The 22,826-nt window shown below is 40.1% G+C and overlaps 1 protein-coding gene across 14 annotated transcripts in view; it reads left to right on the plus strand.

Moving 5' to 3' along the window:
• Positions 1 to 5: 5 nt before the first annotated feature.
• VTI1A (vesicle transport through interaction with t-SNAREs 1A) overlaps positions 6 to 22,826 on the plus strand; it is a 358,252-nt gene continuing 335,431 nt past the window's right edge. For 3 of the 14 annotated variants that reach the window (XM_064595276.1, XM_064595278.1, XM_064595283.1), the window contains exons 1-3: positions 6 to 504; positions 11,243 to 11,301; positions 15,703 to 15,813. In XM_064595276.1, coding sequence (XP_064451346.1) covers positions 411 to 504; positions 11,243 to 11,301; positions 15,703 to 15,813 — 264 coding nt within the window. In that variant the 5' untranslated portion in view covers positions 6 to 410. The remainder of the gene's footprint in view (positions 505 to 11,242; positions 11,302 to 15,702; positions 15,814 to 22,826) is intronic. The other 11 variants (XM_054508390.2, XM_064595282.1, XM_064595280.1 and 8 more) reach the window with 10 other exon arrangements.

The following is a 22,826-nucleotide window of genomic DNA, read 5'->3' on the forward strand; positions in this document are numbered from 1 at the left end:
CCGGGAGGTTCGCCTCATCAGACTTCCCTCGGGAAGCAAGTTTCTGGGATCTATAGCTTGGGGAGCCGGAGCCGCTTTCCAGAACGTGGAGGGGCAAAACATGCTCTCAGTGATCCCCGAGATCCCGAAGGCTTTAGGAAGCTTTGTGGGGCGCTAATAGAAGTGCTTTTCTTTCGCGAATTTTCTTAAAATTTGAAGCCCGAGCGGACAATAAAAAACGCGCACAGGCCAAATTCCGGAGGACTGAGATTGCGACGAACAACCAGGAAGCGGCTAGGCTGGGAGCTGTCCCCGGTTCTCCACTCTGCTCTCGAGGCCCCCTCCCGGGGTCCTTACGCCGTGTTCCTCTGTCCCGCGTGGTCCTTGCCACGACCTGGGCTCCGGCCCGGGACGATCACTCCGGAGCCACCATGTCATCCGACTTCGAAGGCTACGAGCAGGACTTCGCGGTGCTCACGGCAGAGATCACCAGCAAGGTTGCGAGGGTCCCCCGACTCCCTCCTGGTGAGAGCACTGACCCGGCAGAGTGGGGGTGGCCCCGAGGGCGCCGAGGCTCGCGGGCGGTGGAACGTCTCCGAGGCGCCAGGTGCTGCAGGGGCTCTCCCTGAGCGACGGAGCTGGACTTGGTTGAGGGTAAAGGCACAGTCCAGGCTGGGTTGTGGCGTGCGGTGAGAAGAGCTTACCCTATCTGAGCCTTCTGGGCTGGAATCCGGACTTCACCGCCTTGTTACTTGTACAACCTTGGGAACGTTTCTCTGACTCTTAAGTTTTTTGTTTTATTTTGTTTTGTTTTATTTGTAAAATAGAGGTGTGAGTATTCAAAGAGAGTGAATGAACGTACCTAGATCATAGCTCTGCAATATACAGTAACCAGTTGTTTTGTTAGTAATATTATTATTATTATTATATGAGGCGAAAGAGGATTAAGAGCCATGGTACCAGGATTCAGATCGCAGCTCTGCCACTTAAAAGTTGTGGCACTTAACGAAAGTTTCTTAAACCGCTCTCAACTTTCCTTCTTGGTAAAATGGGGAGAACTGTACGTCTCTCGTGGAGTTATGGAGATTAAATGATTTAACATGTGGAAAGCCCTTTTTTTGGTGTTAGCTGCTATAATCATTAGTATTTTTCATACCCCTAACCCCATTTCTTATTTCTCAACCTTCTTGGGAGACTGTAACCTAGTTTTATGTAACACTTGGTACAGGATAATTTTGCTAACTTTTAAAATTCCACGTATCCCATCTAGAAGTGTTACTGATTTTGTTTTTGTGTTTTATTTTTTTTAAAGAGTTTATTTGAGAGAGAGAGCGCGGCGGGGTAGGGGGCGAGGGGCAGAGGGAGAGGGAGAAGCAGACTCTCCGCTGAACAGGGAGCCCACTGTCCTCTGGGGGTTCCATCCCAGGACTCTGGGATCATGACCTGAGCCAAAGGCAGACACTTAACCGACTGAGCCACCCAGGTGCCCCTTGTTTTTGTGTTTTAGCATATCTTGCTTTCCATGCTAAACTGTCAACTATGAAGGTGGGAGCTATGTTTGATTTCCTTGGCATTTACTTAGAAAAGGGCTCAGAAAAATGTTTAAGTAAACGAACAGATGAATATGAATATGATATTTGGTAATTTTTTTGTATGTGAGACATTGTTTTAGGATTTATCTTTCTTTAAGTACAAATTTAATTTGAGTGGTTAGTTGCAGATCAGATTATTACTTTTAGCTTAGTTTTGTTAGGGAAATTGAACCATCGTCTGGACTTGGCCCTACCTGGCTCTGGGGTGTAGTGCGAAGAAAAGAGGATGCTCACTGATTTGTGAACTGGTGGGCAACTTCCAATTTCCCACCTTGTTAGTCAGTCCTTGATGCCAGCAGTCATTTCTGCAGGACCTCAGTTGTCATTCCTCTTTCCCTTTCCCTACTTCCCCCAAACTTGTGTGTTTATAAATAATTTTCTTCCTTTATTTCTTTGTTTTTCTTTCCCCCTCCCCCATCTGTTTTCTATTAATAGGGACATTTGCTTGAAACCAGGATCTCTGAACTTACACCCCACTCATCTCCTGAAGTCCCAGTTAGTTCTGGTGAGGTGGATGATGTCTTAAAGAGGTTTATGAGCCCAAGTGAGGGAACAAGAGGACAGAACCAAGGCAGCATATACCACCGAGCTCTGCTGCCTCAGAGATTTTTGTGGAGAAAGTGGCTGATGGCCTCATCACTTCATGATACATCACCTCGTCTCTTCTCTTCAGTTCCGCTTTTCTCCACCGCCCAAGACCATCTTGATTTTTGTTATCCTTGTTGCTGGAGACTACTTCCTTTGACTTGAGTCCCAGAGTCTCAGAGTATCAGGACCTGTGATTTCAGTTGCATTTTTATTTATTTTTAATTGTAACAGTTTTAACAGAGAAGCAGTTTCTGTTTGGGCTTGTAGATTTTGTATTGGGAAGGTGTTTTATATAAAGTAACAAAGTCATCCGTGGATGCAAAGTTGTAAAAGTTGTTTCCAAGAAAACAGATTTTGTTACAGTTCATTTTTTTTCTTGTCTTTGTTTTAATGTAACCATTCTTACCATATAGAAGGAAACCTTTGGTTTAAGTTCCTTAAAAATAAAGCCTTGACTGGCCTTGCATATAATATAATGTAAGGCCCAAACATAGCAGCTTCACCAGAATTGAAAGAAGACTGTGTAGTTGGCACTGGAAGAATGCTTACTGACCTGCCTAATTGAATGATAGTAATTCTTAAAAATGTAGTAGTTTCCCTCTTGATAGTTACTTACGCTTGCTCCTTTTATAATCTGTTTCTAATTGATAAATGGAAAAGGATGAAAAGTATATCCACGGAGTTAGGAATTTCAGATATATGTCTATGAACTAACAAATTAATATGTATCACCATTAAAAAAAAGTATGATTAAAAGTAATTATAATCTCTCTGGACATCATTAGTGGTTGACCTAGAGGAGATGAACTATGATTTACTTGATTTGAGAAGTTTAAACTCAGAGCAAACTTTGCAGCCAGAGCAGTTCATTCCCCCAACTTATTAACTTATTTAAATTGAAATAGAGAGAGTAGGATTGATTGCAATGAACTTCAATCTCTGCTGTGCATGTACAATGTATTAAAGTGTTATCTCCAGAGAGAATAGAAAAGATTGAGTATTTTAAAACTTCATTTTAAAGAAGAAATTTGATTACTCTGTGACACGTTTTAAACAATAAAAAGACTTTGCTCTTAGACTGAAGTGTTTGAATTTAACTAATGTTAGTACTTGGATTAATGAAACAGATCAGTCCCTTCTTAGGTAGTATTTTTATGACACTGTATTTGAAATTTAATTTTAATGATTAGAGTTCTGTGGCAAAGTCAGGAAAACAGATGAGTGAAAACCATAACTAATACTAATTGTGAAGTTATTTTTCCTTTGGTGAAGAATCCTAAGTGGGGGGATACTTTGCAGAGGTTCCCTTACATCAGGCAGGCATCCTCAAGAATCTTAAGTACAACGTTCTTCTGCAATTATTTGCATACTTCATTTACAGAGAGATAAATGGTCTTTTGTGAATCCAACCATTTTGTAAGATTCACACATGGCATTGGATCTGTTTAGAATCTCTGCTCTGCTACTTACTAGATGTGCAATCTTGGACAAAGTGCTTGGCCTTTCTAAGCCTGCTTCCTCTATCTTTAAGTCGGGGAGAGGAGGTAATTGCTTCAAACTTACAATGTTGTAAAAAATCAAATGAAAGAAAGCCTGGGACACACTAGCACAATTTTCTTCCCAGAAAATGTGCATGATAAATTAGCTATTAGCAGTACTATTGCTACTGCCTAAGACAGCAATTGGTAGGGTTAGGTAGGACCCAGCTTCTCAGACTTTGTGATATTGAACTCTTAAAGGAAACTTGGACCTCAATTCTTGCTTCCTTTTCTGCCTAGACTAGAGTTAGGTTGATCTCTCTTGCTGATGCTTACATTTGAAAGGATATGAGTGATCAGGCTCTTTGGGATATGAAATGAAATTGGGCTTTGAACTCAGGATATCAAGGAGGGAGGCAGGGAGAGAAGTGAAAGTGGTGGGGCAAGACAGGTGTCCTTTCTGGAAGAAAATGCTCAAGTTTCTCTCATTAGTTATGTCAGTTCTTGGAGGCTTTTGAAGACCTCTAGACGTAGCCATGAACAGAAGAAACTGTAAATGTTCCATGATTAACTCTTGGCCTTTGTAGTTGTAGTGGTTGTAGGTGGAGAATTCAGAAGTCTGCCTTTATTTATGAATACTGTGGTTTGCTTAAAATGCATGTGGCTCTGGAACTGTAATGTCCACATGTTTCTACTGAGTGCTTGGAATGTGGCTACAGAGTGAAATGATAATATTTTGGATATATTGGGCTAAATATTATTAAAACTATATACATATATTAAAGCTAATTTTACTTTTTAAAATGTGGGTACTAGAAAATTTAGAATTACATATGTGACTTGCATGCATTACATTTCTGTTGTTCTAGAGAGTTAGAGTTGAAGAGATGGTTCCAGTCCTTGAATTCAGGAACTTAGGTGCACAGTAAATTGGATTGTCATACTTTAATCCCATACCCACACTCTAATCCCAGAGGGACCACTCTCCCTTCAACAGTGTAGTTAAGCTGAGTAATGGCTTCATTGATATTTTAAGAAATAACTTTTAATTTCAGAACAGGTTTAGATTTATAGAAAAATCACAAATACAGAGAATACCTATATGTCCTATGCCCAGTTTCCTCTATTGTTGACATCATATATTAATATGATACATTTGTTGTTGCAGCCAGTGAACCTATACTGACACATTATAATTAAGTGAAGTCCATACTTTGTTCAGATTTCCTTATGTTTTGTTTTGTTTATCTGTTTGTTTTACCTAATGTCCTTTCGCTATTCTAGGATCCAGGCCAGGATACTACAAAACATTTAGCAGTTAGGGCTCCTTATGTTCCTCTTAGCTGTGACAGTTTTCTCAGACTTTTCTCTAGACTTCAGTTTAGAGGAGTACTGGTAGGATATTTATAGAATATTCCTCAATTGGTATTTGCCTGATACTTTTCTCATGATCAGACTGGAGTTCTGGGTTTGGGGGACAAAGATCACAGAAATAAAGCACTATTTTTATCACATTATATCAAGAATATACTGTAACACAACTTATCACTACTGATGCTAACTAACTTTGACCACCTGTCTGAAGTAGTGTTTGTCAGGTTTCTCCCCTGTGAAGTTACTCTTTTGCTTCTTTTCCATACTCTTTGGAAGGCAGTCCTATGCACAGCCCACACTTCAGGAGTGGGGAATCATATTCCACCTCCTTGAAGACTTAGCATCTTAAACCATTTGGGATTCTCTACAGGAGAGATTTTGTCTATTCTTCTCCATTTACTTATTCAGTCATTTATATCCATGGGTTCATGGTATTTATTTTATTCTTTGTATTGTATTCCAATACTACTTTATTTTGTTGCTCAAATTGTTCTAGCTTTGACCTTTGGAAGCCCTTTTAGCTGGCTTCTGTGTCCTTTTGATATACCGCTATCATTGCAGGTTTGTTTTTTGTTTTGGTTTTGGTTTTGGTTTTTCCTTTGTAGTACTTTCTTACTTTCCAGTATTATAGAATACTCCAATATCATCTTTTGTTTTTCCTATACCAGTCTCAGAGTCAGCCATTTCTACAAGGAGTACTACTTCCATTTATTGAGAAATGGTGTTAGAAACCATGACCTAAGGGTACCTGGGTGGCTCAGTGGATTAAGCATCTGACTCTTGATTGTGTCTCAGGTCATGATTTCAAGGTCATGAGATCCAGCCCCATGTCAGGCTCCATGCTGAGTGTGGAGTCTGCTTGGGATCCTTTCTCTCCCTCTCCCTCTGCCCCTCCCCCTGTACTCTCTCTCTTAAAAAAAAAAGAAAAGAAAACAAGATCTGGATACTAGGTACACTCATTGCTACTGGGGTATTATTGCTTCTAGTCCTTCTGAGCTGACAGACAAGGACGTACATGTGTGTACAGTAAATCATGTATATATAAATATTTGTATGTGTAGCCATCTATAGTAAGCTAAGCATGAGTTCGTATTGCTATCTCCAACTCTAAATCCATTATTACATGGATCATTCTAGAATGACTTTGTTTCAGTACTGACCATTCTCTACCATGCTACATAGTGTAGCATTAGTAATATATCCATTTTTAAGTAATATAAAAATTCCTCTATTAGTGGTTTCACTCCATATTTCCCAGTACATAGTTTCTGCTGCTATTTTATCTAAAAATAGCTACATTGCACAAAGATGGGTACCAGTCACTGAATTCAAGTTAGCTCTGACAAACTACTTTATGGGGAGGGGGTGTGTAAGGCTAACTAAGCACTTCTTTAAATACTAACAAAAAAACATGCTATGTAGATTTGTGTCTATACCAGCCCTAAGCACTTCTGTTAATATTGAGTGCACAAGGAAAGATCATACTATGCAAAGACTTATGTGTATACTAGCATTCATCAAGCCTATATGCAAAAGAAAAAAAAGGTGATGAAATTTGTTTATATAGTATATTTTATGAGTACATCAGAGGTTAAGAACTCAGTTCTGAACAGCAGACCTTGTTGGAATTCCAACTCTGCAATTTATTAGCTGTTTAACTTTGGAGAAATTATTTAATCACTCTGAGTTTATGTACTTGATAATACTAGTATCTCCAAAGGGCCGTTTTGAGGATTAACTGTGGTAATGTTCAACACATAGCCCTGTGAAAATAATGATAGCTGTTAGTTACAAAGTTCTGAATCCTAGAAACGTGCCATTTGTAAAGGGGTTGCCATTTGGTGTGGAAAGCATGGAACCGTCTTGGGAATTACATAGGAGTAGAGCTCAAAGACTGCCAAAAATGTAATGTTGGTAGATATTTCCAAGGTCATCTCATTCAGTCTTTCTTTCCTTCCTTTCTTCCTCATTCATGCTTCCCTCCTAAATCATCACCTTTTCATTCTCTTAAAAATGCGAGGAACACTGGGGAGGGCTAAATTCAGAGTTAGGACAAAGATATGATAAGAGTGGTCCCTGCCTCCGAGGAGCTGGAAATGAAGGTGAGGGGAAAACTACAGAAAGCATTTTCTCATGACCATCAGAGCCACCAGAACAGAGCACAGAGGTCTGGGAATTCAGAGGAGATAAGATCTGTCCCAGGAAATCACCTCGAGGAAAGGTGGAAGTTAGCAGACAAAAATGGGGAAAGGGTATATTAAGAGAGGTTGCAGTAAATGGGTGCGGTGGGTATCTGTTGTTTTGGACTGCCCAGAATCCTCTATTCTGTTTTCTGATAGCAGCACTCAGTTTTCCTTTGAGGAACTACCTAAACCCAGTCTTGGTGGAACTGACAGGCAGCCATGCCCTATCCAGGTCAATAGGTGAACACATTGCCCAAGGGAGTGCATTCAGAGAACGTTTGCTGTAATTCCAATTTTAGGCAGAGTGAACCAGGAAGAGAGCATGGCATTGCTGCTCAAGACTCTCCTTTTGCAGAGACTGTCCGTTCCTGCTCCCTTATTATCCTGAGCCACGCTGGGAGCTGTCCTTTCTAAGCTTGGGGCTCATTTTTATCATTGACTCTATGAACCAATCCGTTTTATTCCAATAAGATTCCCACTCTAACTCTAAAAGCTATCTTTCTAATAAATTCCCTTTTTTGGCTGAGGTTAGCCAGAATCAATTCTGTTGTATTCAGCCAAAGAACCCGAAATGGTAGCTTAAACAAAAGGTTAGAGCAGGAAAAGAGAGACAGAGAGAGATGTTTGGGTAATAATGAATAGTCTGTCTGGTTAGCATGTAGCATATACAGTGGAGAGCTAGTAGTTGGAAATAAAGTTGGAAAGGTTGCTTGGATCTGGAATGTGAAGGACTTTGACTGCTAGGCTTAAGTGATGCAATCAAAGCCACATTTTAGGAAGATTAAGTGGTGGAGAGGAGCAGGTGTGAAGACAGGGAAAGCAGGGTGGTTGGTACCATAGCTTCTGTTGTAAATGTTTGCACTGTCCTACATTATTTATTCAATTAACTGTCATTTTTCAAGAACTGATCATATGACAGGCTCAGTGCTAGATTTTAGGACTATAAAGATAATTAAGACATGATTAAAGCCCCCAACCTAGAAGATAAATCTGACCTGTAAGTGTGAGAGATAAATTATTGGAATTAGGTAAGGGTTGTAGGTGTTTTCTGTAAGAGAGAGCAGCCAACTATTTTGTCGGGTTAGGAAAGGCTTGGAAGAGGTGATGATTTCTGAATCCGAGTTTTGAATAGCAGTTTGCCAGGCAGTCACAGTGGAGGTAGGCATAGGCATTGGGATTAAAGGTCTTGGGTCCTGGAAATATATCAGGATTAGAGATAAAGATTTGGGATCATAAATGTATAATATAACAGTTTAAAAATGAGAGTGGATGAAATTGTCCAGGGACATAGATCATAGTAATAAGAGAAGAAAAGTAAGGACTGAACTTCCAGGAATGCCAACAAGTTAAAGGATAAATGGAGGAAAAGGATCTGGCAGAGGACACTGAGACTGAAGTGGGTGTGTAGGAGGATCAGACAATCAGTGTCTTGGAAGCCAGGAGACGAAAAAGTGATAGGATCGGAGGAGCAGAATGTTGGATGCCACAAGATTAAGTAAAAGTAGGACCAGAGAATGTCCATTTGTTTCGGCAAAGAAAAGGTCATCAGACTTAGAGTCATTTCAGTGGATCGGTGGGGGTGAGAGCGAGATTACCGGGCGGAAATGGGGAGATGAGGAAGGGAAACGTGACTGTGGATAGAGGAGAGAGAAATTAGTAGCAAAGGGGAATACAGGACAAGGAAGGCTTCTTCCTTTGTTTTGTTTTATTGATGAGAAAAGCTGGTGCTTCTTGGTCCTAGAGGCTCGGCATGGACTTTCCTAACTACTGAACACCTTAAAGCAAACCAGATGTTCCTTCTGCTATGTAAATTCATAATCTCACCCCTGGTCCAACATGGGCTTGTCTTATTTCATATTCTGCTCCAGCATAAAAATAGTGAACTTCTCCTGTAACTTGTGGAGGTGTCGGACAGATGACATGTGCCAGGAGCAAATAAATTTGGGGTCATATACTAAATTTTTAATCTGGCCATATGTAGGCTTAACTTTTTCAAAGAGGGAAAAATAAACTAAATTTTAATTTCAAATGTGCATTTTTCTTATTTGGAGTATGCACAAAACAGGTGACAGCTATCCCCCCTAGTTTGGGGGGATCAAAGGGAAGGGGTTGGGGATGGCAGAACCTAATTATGGTTCTAGCAAAATAATAACTTCCACTAAAGATTCCCCACTTAGTGTTGACTATCCTCCTGAAGAGTTAGTCAGCTATTAAACGTGGTACCCATTTCAAGCTTCATGACTTCTCTCGTTTGTTGTATTAGTTGGTCATCGTTAGGTTCACAGAAACTTAACTTTAAAGATTTATTTATTTATTTATTTATTTATTTGGGAGAGACAGAATGTGTGCAGTGGGGAGAGGCAGAGAGAGAGGGAGAGAGAGTCTTAAGCAGACTCCACGCTGAGCTCAGAGTGCGATGCAGGGCTCGATTTCAAGACCCTGAGATCATGACCTGAGCTGAAACCAAGAGTCAGATGCTAACTGACCGTGCCACCCTGGCATCCTGAAACCTAACTTTAAATAAAGAAATCTGTTAGTTCAAGAAAACAAATCATGATAAAGTCAAGCAAAACCTGTTTCAGAGTTATCTGGAACCAGAAACTAATTAACTAAATATACCTACCTACTTACCTACTACCTATCCCTCAGCTTTGTTTCTTTCTCAATATAGACTTCATTCTTAACCACTGCAAAGTGGCTATCCTTGTAGCTAGAACAATGGATGCCAACAGCTTCTAGACTCAGGTCATCATAACTCTACCAAGAGAGAGGAAAAGACTTTGCTGTTGCTCTAGGACTTTGATTGGTCTACTTGAGTTATATGCAGACTCCACTTTCACCTGCCAGACCAATGTGGCAAGAGGGATTGAGCTACTGGGATTGGTCCAGCTAGGTGAGAAGCCCGTGCTTTGCTAAGTCACTGTGTCCAAAGGGGCAGGGTCATGGAAGGAGATAGCATCTTCCATCAACCTGGTTGGTGAAGAGGAGAGCCTCAAAAGAGTGAGGTTATTGCCTGAGAAAAGAAGAATGCTAGACACAAAACCATAAATGTTCAATAAATTTGCTTAGCACAAAACTTAGGTGTAGTCTCTGAATAAATGGACTGATTGTTTCGGAATGGGGGTGAGAAGTTTTCTGAAAATACCTGCTAGGACATGTCTCTCCCAGGAAAGGGAGCTACAGTTGGGTGATAACTTAATGTTGGTAGAGTTTGAATAAACTACATACAGAGACTTAGCACTTCATAATTTTAAAAGTAATTTTACTTGCATCAGCTTTATGAGCTAAAAAGAATTAGCTGTTTTAAATTTCCATTTTAGAGAGTACCAACTGAGTCTCAGAAAAAAACACTTTCTTATCCAGGATTCCACAACCAGCAAAGTAGGTGGTGACTTTGGGTTTAGAATCAGTAGTCCTGACTTCAAATATTTCTTTCATTACACCCAATTCTTAATGAAAGTACAGTCTTTTAAAGGATCGTAACATCGTGCCCAGTTTCAGGAATTGTTTTGGTATGTGATTTTTCCCCCCCAATTTTTATTTAAATGCCAGTTAGTTAACATACAGTGTAATATTCGTTTCATGTGTGGAATTTATTGATTCATCACTTACATACAGCACCCAGTGCTCATCTCTACAAGTGCACTCCTTAACCCATCACCCATTTACCCCATGTGACTTTTAAATTGTATTCATGTCAGTGATTCCCAGTTTATTAAAGTCATGACTCTGAAGACTCCCCGTGCAACCACTAAATTTGCACATTTGTTGTTGACACAGTTTCTTCTAAAGGACCAACTAATTTTTGTTTTCTCTTAGAAATGTTATGGCATCTTTTCATAATTAGGTACTCCATAGGATTATATATAGCCTAGACTCAGTGGCTTAAAGTGGTTCCTAACCCACCAAAAAATGATCCGGTCATCTGCCTGATGTGGTAATTCTCTACTCTGACCAGAAAGGAAAAGGCATATAAAAAATAGAGGTTTTTATATATCACATTTACTTGTATTCCTAGCAATTCCTTGGTATTTATTGTTTGTTTCAGATGAGAAGAAGCAGATGGTTGCAAATGTGGAGAAACAGCTCGAAGAAGCAAAAGAACTGGTAGGTACAGACGTGGTCATATATTGTAACATACAACCAGAGCCTTTTCTGCTGATGCATTTCTCTAGCCTGTTTTATACTATGTAGAAACATGAAACATTTCTGATTAGCATTTTATAATTCGGACTTCCTCAGTTTTCAAGTTGAAGAGAATTTAATAGTTTCTTGGGATTCATGAAAGGTCCACCTTTAATTTTTATTCCTTCATAATACTTTTCATAATAGCTAGAAATAGCTCATGCTTGTTAAAGGCATATTGAGTACCAGACACTGGGTTAAGCATATTACTTGCTTTATAATATTTAATTTTCCCACAAGCCCTGTGAGACAAATGCTATTCATCAAGAAGTGTTAAAGATCTGAGATGTTCCCCTACTTGCTTTGTAACAGGTGGGCTTGCCATAGTTTCATGGATGCTGGCGGAAGACAAGAGATTCCTAGGTCAGAGACAAAAGAATTTTATTATGGCAAAAGGTGCTGCCAGTTTCAGCACGCTACTTCAGGTCCCTGAGCCCCAGCTCCCACAGGGTGAGGCAAGTTTGCCTGGAAGAAGGCCTACGCACAGTGGAATACCTTACCGGAGGGGAACCTGGAGGCTGGGAAATGCCCTGCTTTGTGGCAGCCTGAGAGCGAGCCTGCTGTTTGTCCCAGAGGGACACAGTATTTCTTCCCCCAGGGCTGCTCCCTGTAAATACAACCCTGAGAAATGGCTTGAGAAAGGAGCGGTCAGGGCCTCGCATTCTTGGCATGCCCAGCAAGACATGTGGGAGCGTGAGAGACCCACAGAGGAGTGATTCTCAATGCCATTCTTGCCCCCATTTTGTAGACGGGGGAAACTGAGGTCTAGAAAGATTAAGTAATTTTGAGGTACCACACCCAGCAAGTGGTGGAGTATGGACTTGTATCTAAATGTGCTAAATCCAGAGCTCCAGCTCATCCACTACTTTTGGATATAAATAAATTTGTAAATCAAGGAACAAAAAGTATTAAAAAGTATTGTGTCCCAGTTTTTGGTTTCAAAGCCAAGTATTACAAGTACAACTCTACTTGTTACTGCATTGTGGTCCCAAATGAGTGTGTCGCTTTCCTAAATACTGAAGGGTGCTACTTGGGGTTCCTTCAGTACATACTTACTGATTTACTTAGAACAATTCTCCAAGTGTGTTTCTTGTGACCACTGTTACCAGTTCAAGTAAGTTTGGGAAATTAGCTAGCTTAGAAAAATTGGAGGTTGGCATCTTTTTCAGTTGTTGTTTTTCTACAGAATCTTCTCGGACCCTGTAGGAGGCTGAGACATTATGAATCTCTGAGAGGGGCTGTAGGAGGCAGCTAAAGCCTGGAGTGTTTCCAGGCTTATTTGACCAACTGACTGACTTTGGCTGACAGGGCCATACGCAGGGGGCTGCCGTTTTAGGAGCTCTGCAGAAGTAGGTGGTTGTCATTCCCCACGACACAGCAGACCTTTGCTTTGTGACTTGGAGGGCTGAGGTATCGAGCTGCACCACACTGCTCCATCTTCTCTGGCTCTTTTCTAGCTGTCAGAGGCTCTTCAGACAGCTGTAGCTGTCTGTCAGACAGCTCTAGCTGTCTTTCTAGCTCTCCAGGCTCCAGAAGATTCGCTTCTCATCTCTGCTGTGCTGTCGCCATGGCAGCTTGGCTTCTAACTCCCCAGCTTCGAATGTTTGCCTCTCGTTTGACAGTTTCTCCCTTTTTGCAAATGCTTGTCTCCTTACTTTCTTTTCTCTTTATATTCAACTATTTCTCTCATGCTTTCTGGCCTTCATGTAAAAAGACTGACCTCCTGCATACCGTAGCTGCCAGTTAGGACACCCCTCCCTTCTGGCTGGAAGCTTCCCATCAGTAGTGAGGTGCAGCTGCTCAGTTATTTGGATCTTGAGTTGACCCCTTAAGTTGTTGTTGAGTTTGCAGGAGCAGTTCTTCTGCCTCAAAATCTGTGTTGGTTTGTTGAGCCATCAAGGTATTCAATGATGTTAGAAAGCTGGTTTCCTAATAACCAAGATTTTACTGGACCAAGAAGTATAAAACATAGTCGTCCCCTCATGGAGCTTGTAGTCATCTTCAGTCATGACCAACCTCAAGAGTTCTAAGATAGGTGTTTCTATTTGTTTAAAACAATCAGACGGCTGATTTACTTAGTTCCGATGACATCCTTGTTAAGGACACTGTTCATTGTATTACATCTCCTTTGGACAAGGGAGGACCCTGGCAGAAAAACTTCTTTTTTTTTTTTAAAGATTTTATTTATTTATTTGAGAGAGAGAGTCAGAGAGAGAGAGAGAGAGCACAAGAGGGAGGAGCGGGAGAGGGAGAAGCAGACTCCCTGCCGAGCAGGGAGCCTGATGCGGGACTCGATCCAGGGACTCCAGGATCATGACCTGAGCCGAAGGCAGTCGCTTAACCAACTGAGCCACCCAGGCGCCCAGAAAAACTTCTTTTTGATTTCACTTATTAGGATTACTTGTGTTTCTGCCGAACAACTGGTTTGTATTAATCTCTTGGACGCTGCTTGTCTTGTGATTACCGTGTCCCCCAGGTTGTGTTGGCCATCTGAATGTTGGGACAACACGAAACAAGTTCATGTTAACTTTTTCCTGGTTTTGTTGAAAGTGCTTGTTGTGTGTTTCCTTTTTTTCTTGCCTACTTTTAATTTTGTTTTCAGTGTCTTTATAAAATGCCTTAAACAGCAGTGTAGTTAACTCTTGGATTTTCACTTACGTGTACTTAGGCAGTTATTTGGATGATCCTGCTCACCTTGTTAGAAGTAGGTATGTAATGATGATTTCAAAAAGTGGTTTTTTTTTTTAATTTTTAAAAAAGATTTTTATTTGTTCATTAGAAAGAGAGAGAGATCACAAGCATGGGGAGCGGCAGGTAGAGGGAGAAGTAGGCTCTCCACTGAGCAAGGAGCCTGACACAGGGCTCAATCCCAGGACCCTGGGATCATGACCTGAGCGGCAGACGCCCAACCGACTGAGCCACCCAGGCGCCCCGAGAGAAGTATTTTAAAAAATTGCCTTGCTGAGTAATTTAATTTATTGGTGCTTCACATTTATGTTGAGGCAGGGCAATAATTTAAGTAGTCACTGTTTAAATCTAATTAAAACTCTCTCTCTCTCAATAAAAATTAAGACCCATGAATTAAAACATGGTTTTCTGGTTTATCTGAGAGCTACTATCATTATTCAGTCTCTAATGCTGGACAAGTAAGAGTTTTATTAGTGATAAGCTTATAGTAGTCATGGAAATAACTCATTAGAATGCTTTAAGAGGTAAAATATAAACAGCATTTTTGGGTGTGAGTTTATTTGACATGGCCTGAGCCAATTTGCTGGTGGTGGTGGGTTTTATTTTTTAATGCCAAGTATAAATAAGCTACCTCTGATACCTTGTGTCTCTACTTGCTGTATTTCTTCTGCATCATCAGTAATCATCTGTACTATTATTAACATTAATCTAGTCATTACCAAGCAAGAGACATTGTTGTAAGCACATTATAGGAATTACACCATATAATATTTACAGCTGTCCTACAAAAGACTTTCTATTTTTAGAAATGAGAAAAGTAAGCCCCAGAGGAGTTAATAAACCCGTCCGAGACTGCACAACTAGTAAGTAGTGGAGCCTATGATGTGGATGCAGGTGTCCGAATCAAACGCCTGTGTTCTTAACCGTCACACTCTTTTTGTATTGCCTCTCAGTAAATGCGCATGTGTTGTATCCAAAGTGTTATTAATGCCAGATTCTTGAGAAATATGTGGTTATGATATCAGCGAGCTTTGTGTAATTTAGTAAATTGCTGTATCCATTTAATGCCATAACATGGTTATAAAGTAGAAGGAGTTAGGCTGAAGGTTGAGATCACAAGCTGGTTGGCATGTGATTTTCCTAATCAGAAAAGAGTTTCCAGAAGAATTTTCACCAAATGACTAAGGCTGAGCTGACATTTTCTAGATTTAGGGTAGAAATAATGGTTTGTTTTATGTTCCCATAGCCCTGGTTGGTGGTTTGGGGTCAGAAGACCAAACCAGGTGAGGTTAAACTGAATGCTAGAACACACCAAAGGTATTAAAATTGTTATTATTGAGGATGTTTGGACTAATGCATATGTTTGAAAAAAAAACAAACATTCTTGACAAAGTGAGTGCTTTGGCACTCTGCATGTCACTAGCAAACACTCAGGAACTATTTATTTGTTGACGTAAACAAAAGTTAAGCCCCAAAGCAGTCCCATTGTTATTTGATCATAGGCAGCTAGCTCCCTCGGTCTGGCTCCTCAGGTGTAAAACGAGCAATTGGGATTAAATCCTTTCAGCTCTAAATGTCTGGCCAAATAAAGTATAAGCATATGATTTAAGTCACGTTTTCCTCTCACCCTGCCAGCTTGAACAGATGGATCTGGAAGTCCGAGAGATACCACCCCAAAGTCGAGGAATGTACAGCAACAGGATGCGAAGCTACAAGCAAGAAATGGGCAAACTTGAAACAGATTTTGTGAGTTAGATTCCCCCTCTCTGTCATATTTACCAATCTTTAAACTGCATTTTCACCTCTGTTTTCTGTTGTTTCCTCCACACGCCTCAGTTAGCCTGATATGCATAGTCTCTGGGAGCTGGTGCAAGAGACAGCACAGTTTTTATAATTTATGGCTTGGGGGTCTAAAAATACTTGAAGAGCTAGCTAATGATGGAATATGAGGTACGTTGGATTGCTGACTCACAGATAGATCCAAAGCATGTCATCCTCTGAGTTTAGAAAGTATTTATTGATACTTAGCATTTATTAGAATTTTGAAACCCAATTTTGGGCTTTTCTTAGTCTGCAGCCTTTCAGATGCAGTGTTCATAGATGGACTTCAGGGGCACATGAATGTCCTGAAATTATATAGGTATTTTTGGATGTCCATTCCCATGTGCACTTTTCTCCTGGGATAGGCGCCATAGGCTTTATTGGAGTCTTAAAAGGATATGTTACACTCCTCCCACCAAAAGGACAAAAGTAATTCAACTAATTATTTATACAAGTGATCCTTTATACCAATTGCTCCAAGAGAATATTCAGCTTTCTCTTCCTATGTATCCGACTTTCAACTCTACCTACTTTATACAAATTTAAGAATGCAAATTTAAACATAACATGTTGAAATTGTTAGTAATTAAAAAGTAATAGGAGTTTGAAAGACAGAGCTGAGCAGTTCCACTTCTGGATATATATCCAAAAGAATCGAAAGCAGGGTTTTTATATTTGCACACCCATGTTCATTGCAGCATTATTCACAAAACCAGAAGATGGAAGTAACCCAGGTGTCCAACAGCAAATGAATGGATAAACAGAATATGGTACATGCATATTACTCAGCCTTAAAAATGGTGGAAATTCTAATGTATGCTATGACATGACATGACATGCTTGAGAACATTATGCTAAGTGAAATAAGCCAATCATGAAAGACAAACAGTATATGATTCTGTTATATGTACCTAGAGTAGTCAAAGATAAGAGACAAAGTAGAATGGTGGTTACTAGGGACTGGAGAGAGGGGGAAACAGGCAGTTATTGTTTAATGGGTGTAGAGTTTTAGTTTTGCAAGATGAAAGGTTCTAGAGATCGGTTGCTCAACATGTGAATATATTTAACACTACTAAACTGTACACTTAGAAATGGTTCAGATGGCAAATTTTATGTTATGTGTATTTACTACTTAAAAAAAAAAAGATACAGATGAAGAACTGAGCTTTACCTGTAAATGACAGAGGAGTCATGTCTTGGTATGTGAATCAACTTCATTTCTGACCCTGGGGTCCAAATTCATAAAGAAAGTCAGGAATTTATGAGGGTCTTTCTGCCTCTGTTCCTGCCTTAAGTGTCTTGCTTATGGAGGCTGGGTCTTCTAGACTACAGTGGTACCAGACCCAGTAGAAATCCCCCTAGAATCTGGAGATAGGGTGATTTGCAGTTATGCATATTTATTTTATATTTTGATGGATACTTTCCTGAGGAGTCGAGATAGGCTACGTCAGTGACTCTGATGCAGTTGCCTTTTAAATTGTCTTTCCATTAATTAAAAAAAAAATTGGAATCCACCATGGGCCTAAATTCAGAAAAGAAGCATAACTGCCTAGCTCCTGTGCTCTGTGCTAGATAAAACCTTCTCTAATTGCTTTGTGAAAGGTGGGTTCTCTTAGGGAGAATATGAGGTATAATGAGAAAATTTAAATTGATTTGGGAATTTGACAACTCAAATTTATACTTAGACAATTCTAATTAAAATTAATCTTTCAATATGAATGATGATAGTAAAGTAAAATATTTATGAGGATTATTTTAGTTTGCTAACCTCATCTTTATGAAACTCCTTTACACAGATTTCTCTCTTGGTTTCTAAAATAACAAATTATATTAGTTTGTGAGGGCTGCCATGATAAAGTACCACAGACTGGATGGTTTAAACAACAGAAATTTATTTTCTCACAGTTCTGGAGATTGAGAGTCTGAGATCAAGGTGTCAGCAAGGTTGGTTTCTTCTGAGGCCTCTCTCCTTGGCTTGGAGATGGCTGTCTTCTCCCTGGGTCTTCACATGGTCTTTCCTCTGTTTGTGTCTATGTTCTGATTTCTTCTTCTTAGAAGGAGACCGGTCACATTGGATTAGAGCCCACCCTGGTGGCCTTGTTGTAACTCAGTTAACTCTTCTCCAGATGCAGTCACTTTCTGAGGTACCAAAGGTTAGGACCTCAACATATAAATTGAGATAGTAGACATAATTCAGCTCATAACACTGAATTTAATTTTAATCTTTTCTTCTTAAAAATTTTTTCAGAAATTAAATTGCTTCTGTTGCTTATAAGTCAGCTAGCTCAATCTTCATTGTTTTTTTTTTTGGTCTCCTGAAGAGTATAATCTGGTTAGATCCAAATCTGATATTTGGATATTGTATGCTTGGGTACATATTTCTTAGGCATATTTTCTGTTTTAAAGAAAAATGGAATCAGTAACTGTGATCTGAACACCTGTTCTCCAGGCTATCATTAAAAATTCATGTATTTATGTGGATAATTATGAGCACAACTTTCTTCGATTGTCAGGAGGCATCCTTTACCACTACCAGCCCCCACCTTCCATGGTATAGTGACTTAAAGTTTATAAAGTGCTTTAACATACACTATTTCATTTCATTGTATGAGGAGTAGACAGAGTAGATGTGGATGACTATCCTCATTTTAAATCTTTTTTTTTTTTAAAGATTTTATTTTTATTTATTTATTTGAGAGAGAGAGTGAGAGAGAGAAAGAGCACAAGAGGGGGGAGCGGGAGAGGGAGAAGCAGACTCCCCGCTGAGCAGGGAGCCCAATGCGGGACTCGATCCCGGGACTCCAGGATCATGACCTGAGCCGAAGGCAGTCGCTTAACCAACTGAGCCACCCAGGCGCCCGACTATCCTCATTTTATGCATGATAGAACCAAGAAGTTCAGATTGATTCTGCATGCCATTCAACACATCATTCTCAAGCCCAGCTGTGTGTAAGACATTGCTCTAAGTGCTTGGAAAAAGCTGTGATTAAGATAAAGTTCTTGTTCTCATGAAATTTAAACTCTAGTGGGAAAGATAAGAAACAAATAAACAAATACATCTATATCATAATTTCAGGGAGTGATGAGTGCTATAAATGAAAATAAAGTGAGTAAATGGGTGAGAGTGGCTAGCACAGTGGTCATGGCTGTTTTGGCTAGGGTGTTCTCTGTGGCATGAGAGAGAGAGAGGAAGAGGCGCATGTGTTTACAGAGGGAGGCAGAGGAAAGATCTGCAAGGGCGTCGTAGACATGGTAAAGACCTTGGCTTTTACTCTGGATTGATGAGAAGCCTTTGAGAAGTGAGTGGTCCTTTGATGCCTCTTCTACAGCTTCCTCCACTTTTCCTTACCACACCACGTGAGGTATTCGAACAGGGTATAGAAAATAGGTACATAATTCCCTTTTGATTCATATTATCTTTTTATATTTAATTCTTTTATGTTTAAAGGAATGAAGGCTATCTTCTTAAAAACATTTGATAACTTTCTTATGGTGCTATACCTAGAAACATTGAACCCCAAGAAAAATAGCACAGTGGTCCTTCATTGTTATTGCAAACGAAGCAGATGTGCTATTCCCCTTGTGATGTCGAGACCTTGGGGGATCATTTGTACCGATGAGGAAGGGCAGAGGACAGCTCAGTACTTCTTTCTTCGACTCTTACCGTCTACTTGTTTTCTTTTCTCGGCCCCTCCTCCTCCTCTGCCTGTTGCTTAGCCCCTAGATTCTTCAGGCTTCTCCGCTGACTCCCAGTGTCTTACTCTGTGTGGCATCATCCACTCCTGTGGCTTCAGTGACTGGGTCTACACCAACCTGCATTTCTGACCCAGACCTCTATAGCTCTAGATTCATACTTCTTACTACTTACTTTATTCCAGAGTCCCTTAAACACAAACACTTAAATGTGACAAGTTCCAGTCACTTCCGAGTTAATCTTTAATTTCTCCCTCGCCATCACTTTGCATGTCCAGTTGATCACTGAGAATTAGCAGTCCTGCCCTCAAATATCTCCCACTTTCATCTCCACTACTAGAAGCTCTCATGTTTTTCCGTCTCAATGTTTGTAGCAGCCTTTCCTCCTTCTATTCTTCTCCCTCTCTAAACCACGCTCTGCACCAGTCTCGAATTATCTTTCTTTTTTTTTTTTAAAGATTTATTTATTTATTTGAGAGAGCGAGAATGAGAGAGAGAGAGAGAGTACATGAGATGGGGGAGGGTTAGAGGGAGAAGCAGGCTCCTCGCCAAGCAGGGAGCCCAATGCGGGACTCGATCCAGGGACTCCAGGATCATGACCTGAGCCGAAGGCAGTCGCTCAACCAACTGAGCCACCCAGGCGCCCTCGAATTATCTTTCTAACACACTGATCTGAATATGTCACATTGTTCTACAAAATCCCATGGACTGCTCATTGCCTGCTGAATAAAATCCAGGTCAGCTAGTAGGTTTTCTGTTCTGTTCCATTCCTTCTTCACATGTCTAGGAATTTTATTATCACATGCTTGGTATTATGGATCATACATTGTTAAAAGCCTAGATTTTGTTGGTTTCCTTTAGAGTGGTGCATCTCAACCTTTTCTTCATTATCACTACCCCCTCAAGGAACCTTTTTAGACTTCTTTTTCCCCACAATTTCCCCTTCCTCCTCCCACGGCCATCAAATTTTAATGCTACAGATATATATCTGTACATACTATGAATGACCCTTTGGAGGGCCTCATGTCTCTGTAATGTCTAAAATTTTTCATCCTGCCAAGAACCAATTTTTGCCTCCACGGCATTTTATCACCTCTGCTGTCAATGCATGTTTTAGAGAATTTTTTTTTTTCTTTTTCTTTTTTTAAGTAAGCTCTATGCCCAGCATCAGGCTTGAACTCCCAACCCTGAGATCAATGGTCACATGTTCTACCAACTGAGCCAGCCAGGTACCCCCTAGAGAATGTTGAGCTTTATTTGGGCAAGCAGATAACTTACTAACAGATCAGATTGATCCTCTCAAGGCTATTGTTAAAGTGTTTAAGGACATGTCTAGAGTAGACCTACTTTTGAGGTGTGGCTTTTCTTGGCTTCCATTTGAATGACTGGAGCATTCAATGACTGCTCTGCTTGTGTTTGGTCAGAATTCTGTCTCCCTGCTTTGGGTGACCTCCAGAATCTCCATTCCATCCATAGCCCCCCAGTACTTGTTCTCTGCAAGGCTTTGTGGGATCTTGCCCTCCGCGTATGCAAATTCATTTTCCGCCATAGGCTGAAGGAGAACCCTTTATAGATTTCTGGAGCCCCTTCTCTGTGTAGCTCCCTTCTCTATATTACTGTGCTAAATTCTCTCCATCTCAATCCCAAACTCCAGTGTCTGCCTCTTAAGCTCAGTGACACGCTGTGCTCCATCTGCACTCTATCTCCACATGCTGTAGTCTGGAAAGTACCTACAGGCTGAGAACCATAGCAATTGTAAGGCTCATTTGAAGTGCTTCTCTTCTCCAAAGGATTGTACTTCTACACTGCCTGTTGTCCAGTTTTTGAAAAACAATTGTTACATACATTTTGTCCATTTTTAGAGTTGTTTAGAGTGGGAGGATTAGTCGTGTACCAATTACTCTGTCATGAGTGGCATAAAAGTTCGGTGTACTTTTAATGTTTATTAGTATTTAGCAGATAATTGTGTGCATCTGAAAATTAAATAATAATCTAGTGTTTACAATGATTTATGTCATATATTTTAATTTGTAACTGAATAAATAAAGCTGCTTAAAAGATTTTAAAAATCAGGTTATAGTTTGTATTCATAATTGTGGGAAGTTAAGGGAAGGCAGTGGCCATCGTTGTGTTCCCTTTTATACTGTTGCTGTTCATGATGATACTCTATTATTCTGGACATTTGGCCTCCAAAAGCCTCCTGTTGTTTATTTTTGGCTTCTTACGGTCTCAGTGTAAGTTGGGAATATTAGGCCAGAGAAGTTAGAATCCAGTCATCTTATTTTTAGATGAGGAAATGGAGGACCAGGAAGACCAAATGTTGTTTAGAGCCAGGGCCAGAATCAAATCATCTAAACACACTTTCTTATGTTTTCTCCATGATCCTTTGCAATCCCCCATCTGTAACTTCATGTTTCCATAAATATCAATTTAATATCTTTATGTATTTGAAAACATTTTTAAGTGAGAATTCATATATTTAAATTGTTCTGGTAATTTCTTTCTTCAATATTGCTGTAAGGTTAGCTAGAGCAGTGTCATGTCAGGATATTCCAGGGAAATGAGCCAACCAAAAGTGGGGGATATGGAGTAGAGGATTTTTCAAGTTTAAGATTACTATTTCTTAAGAAAATAAAATCAATCAAACAAAAAACCCCTAAACTTGTACAAACAAAAAACCTAACGTTGTATAAAATGTTTGACCAAGCCTCATAAGAAAAAAAAGAAGGAACAAGTACATGATGTACCAGGATAAGGTTCCAAAAGTCACGTAAGGACATGGTGTGTTGAATGCCTTTTACATCTCTGGTATTGTACTGGGGTGCTGGCGCCATCTTGTGGTATATTTGTGTAGTTGCATATTCTTTTTTTCTTGTAACAAAGCTGAACTTCCTTTAAGATGGACACGCACATACAGTATTTGGGGTGGAGGAATTGATTGTAATGAATGTTAGAAGTAGGGCTTTTTAGCCCCCGTCTCAAGTTCACTTCTATCCCAGGTCATTGGTGCCCGAATGCTGTCCTTTTCCTATTTGGCAGACTATGTGATGTGATTGTTAGACCAGCTCCTAGTGCAAAGCTGTCTACATCAGAGAATGGCACTTCTATTGACAGTCTCAGCAGTGAGGCTGAATGGTCCTAGAAACCCAACTACCTGCAGACTATCGGAGTTGGTCCCTTAGGTCAGGGTTCAAAGGATGTTGTGGAACAGCTTGAAGCTTTTACTGCTACTACCTGCACTCTCT

Source organism: Mirounga angustirostris, unplaced genomic scaffold (genome assembly GCF_029215605.1).
Source record: "Mirounga angustirostris isolate CCGP_5_RB_7025 unplaced genomic scaffold, mMirAng1.0.hap1 SCAF_6, whole genome shotgun sequence".
NCBI classification, from domain to species: domain Eukaryota; kingdom Metazoa; phylum Chordata; class Mammalia; order Carnivora; family Phocidae; genus Mirounga; species Mirounga angustirostris.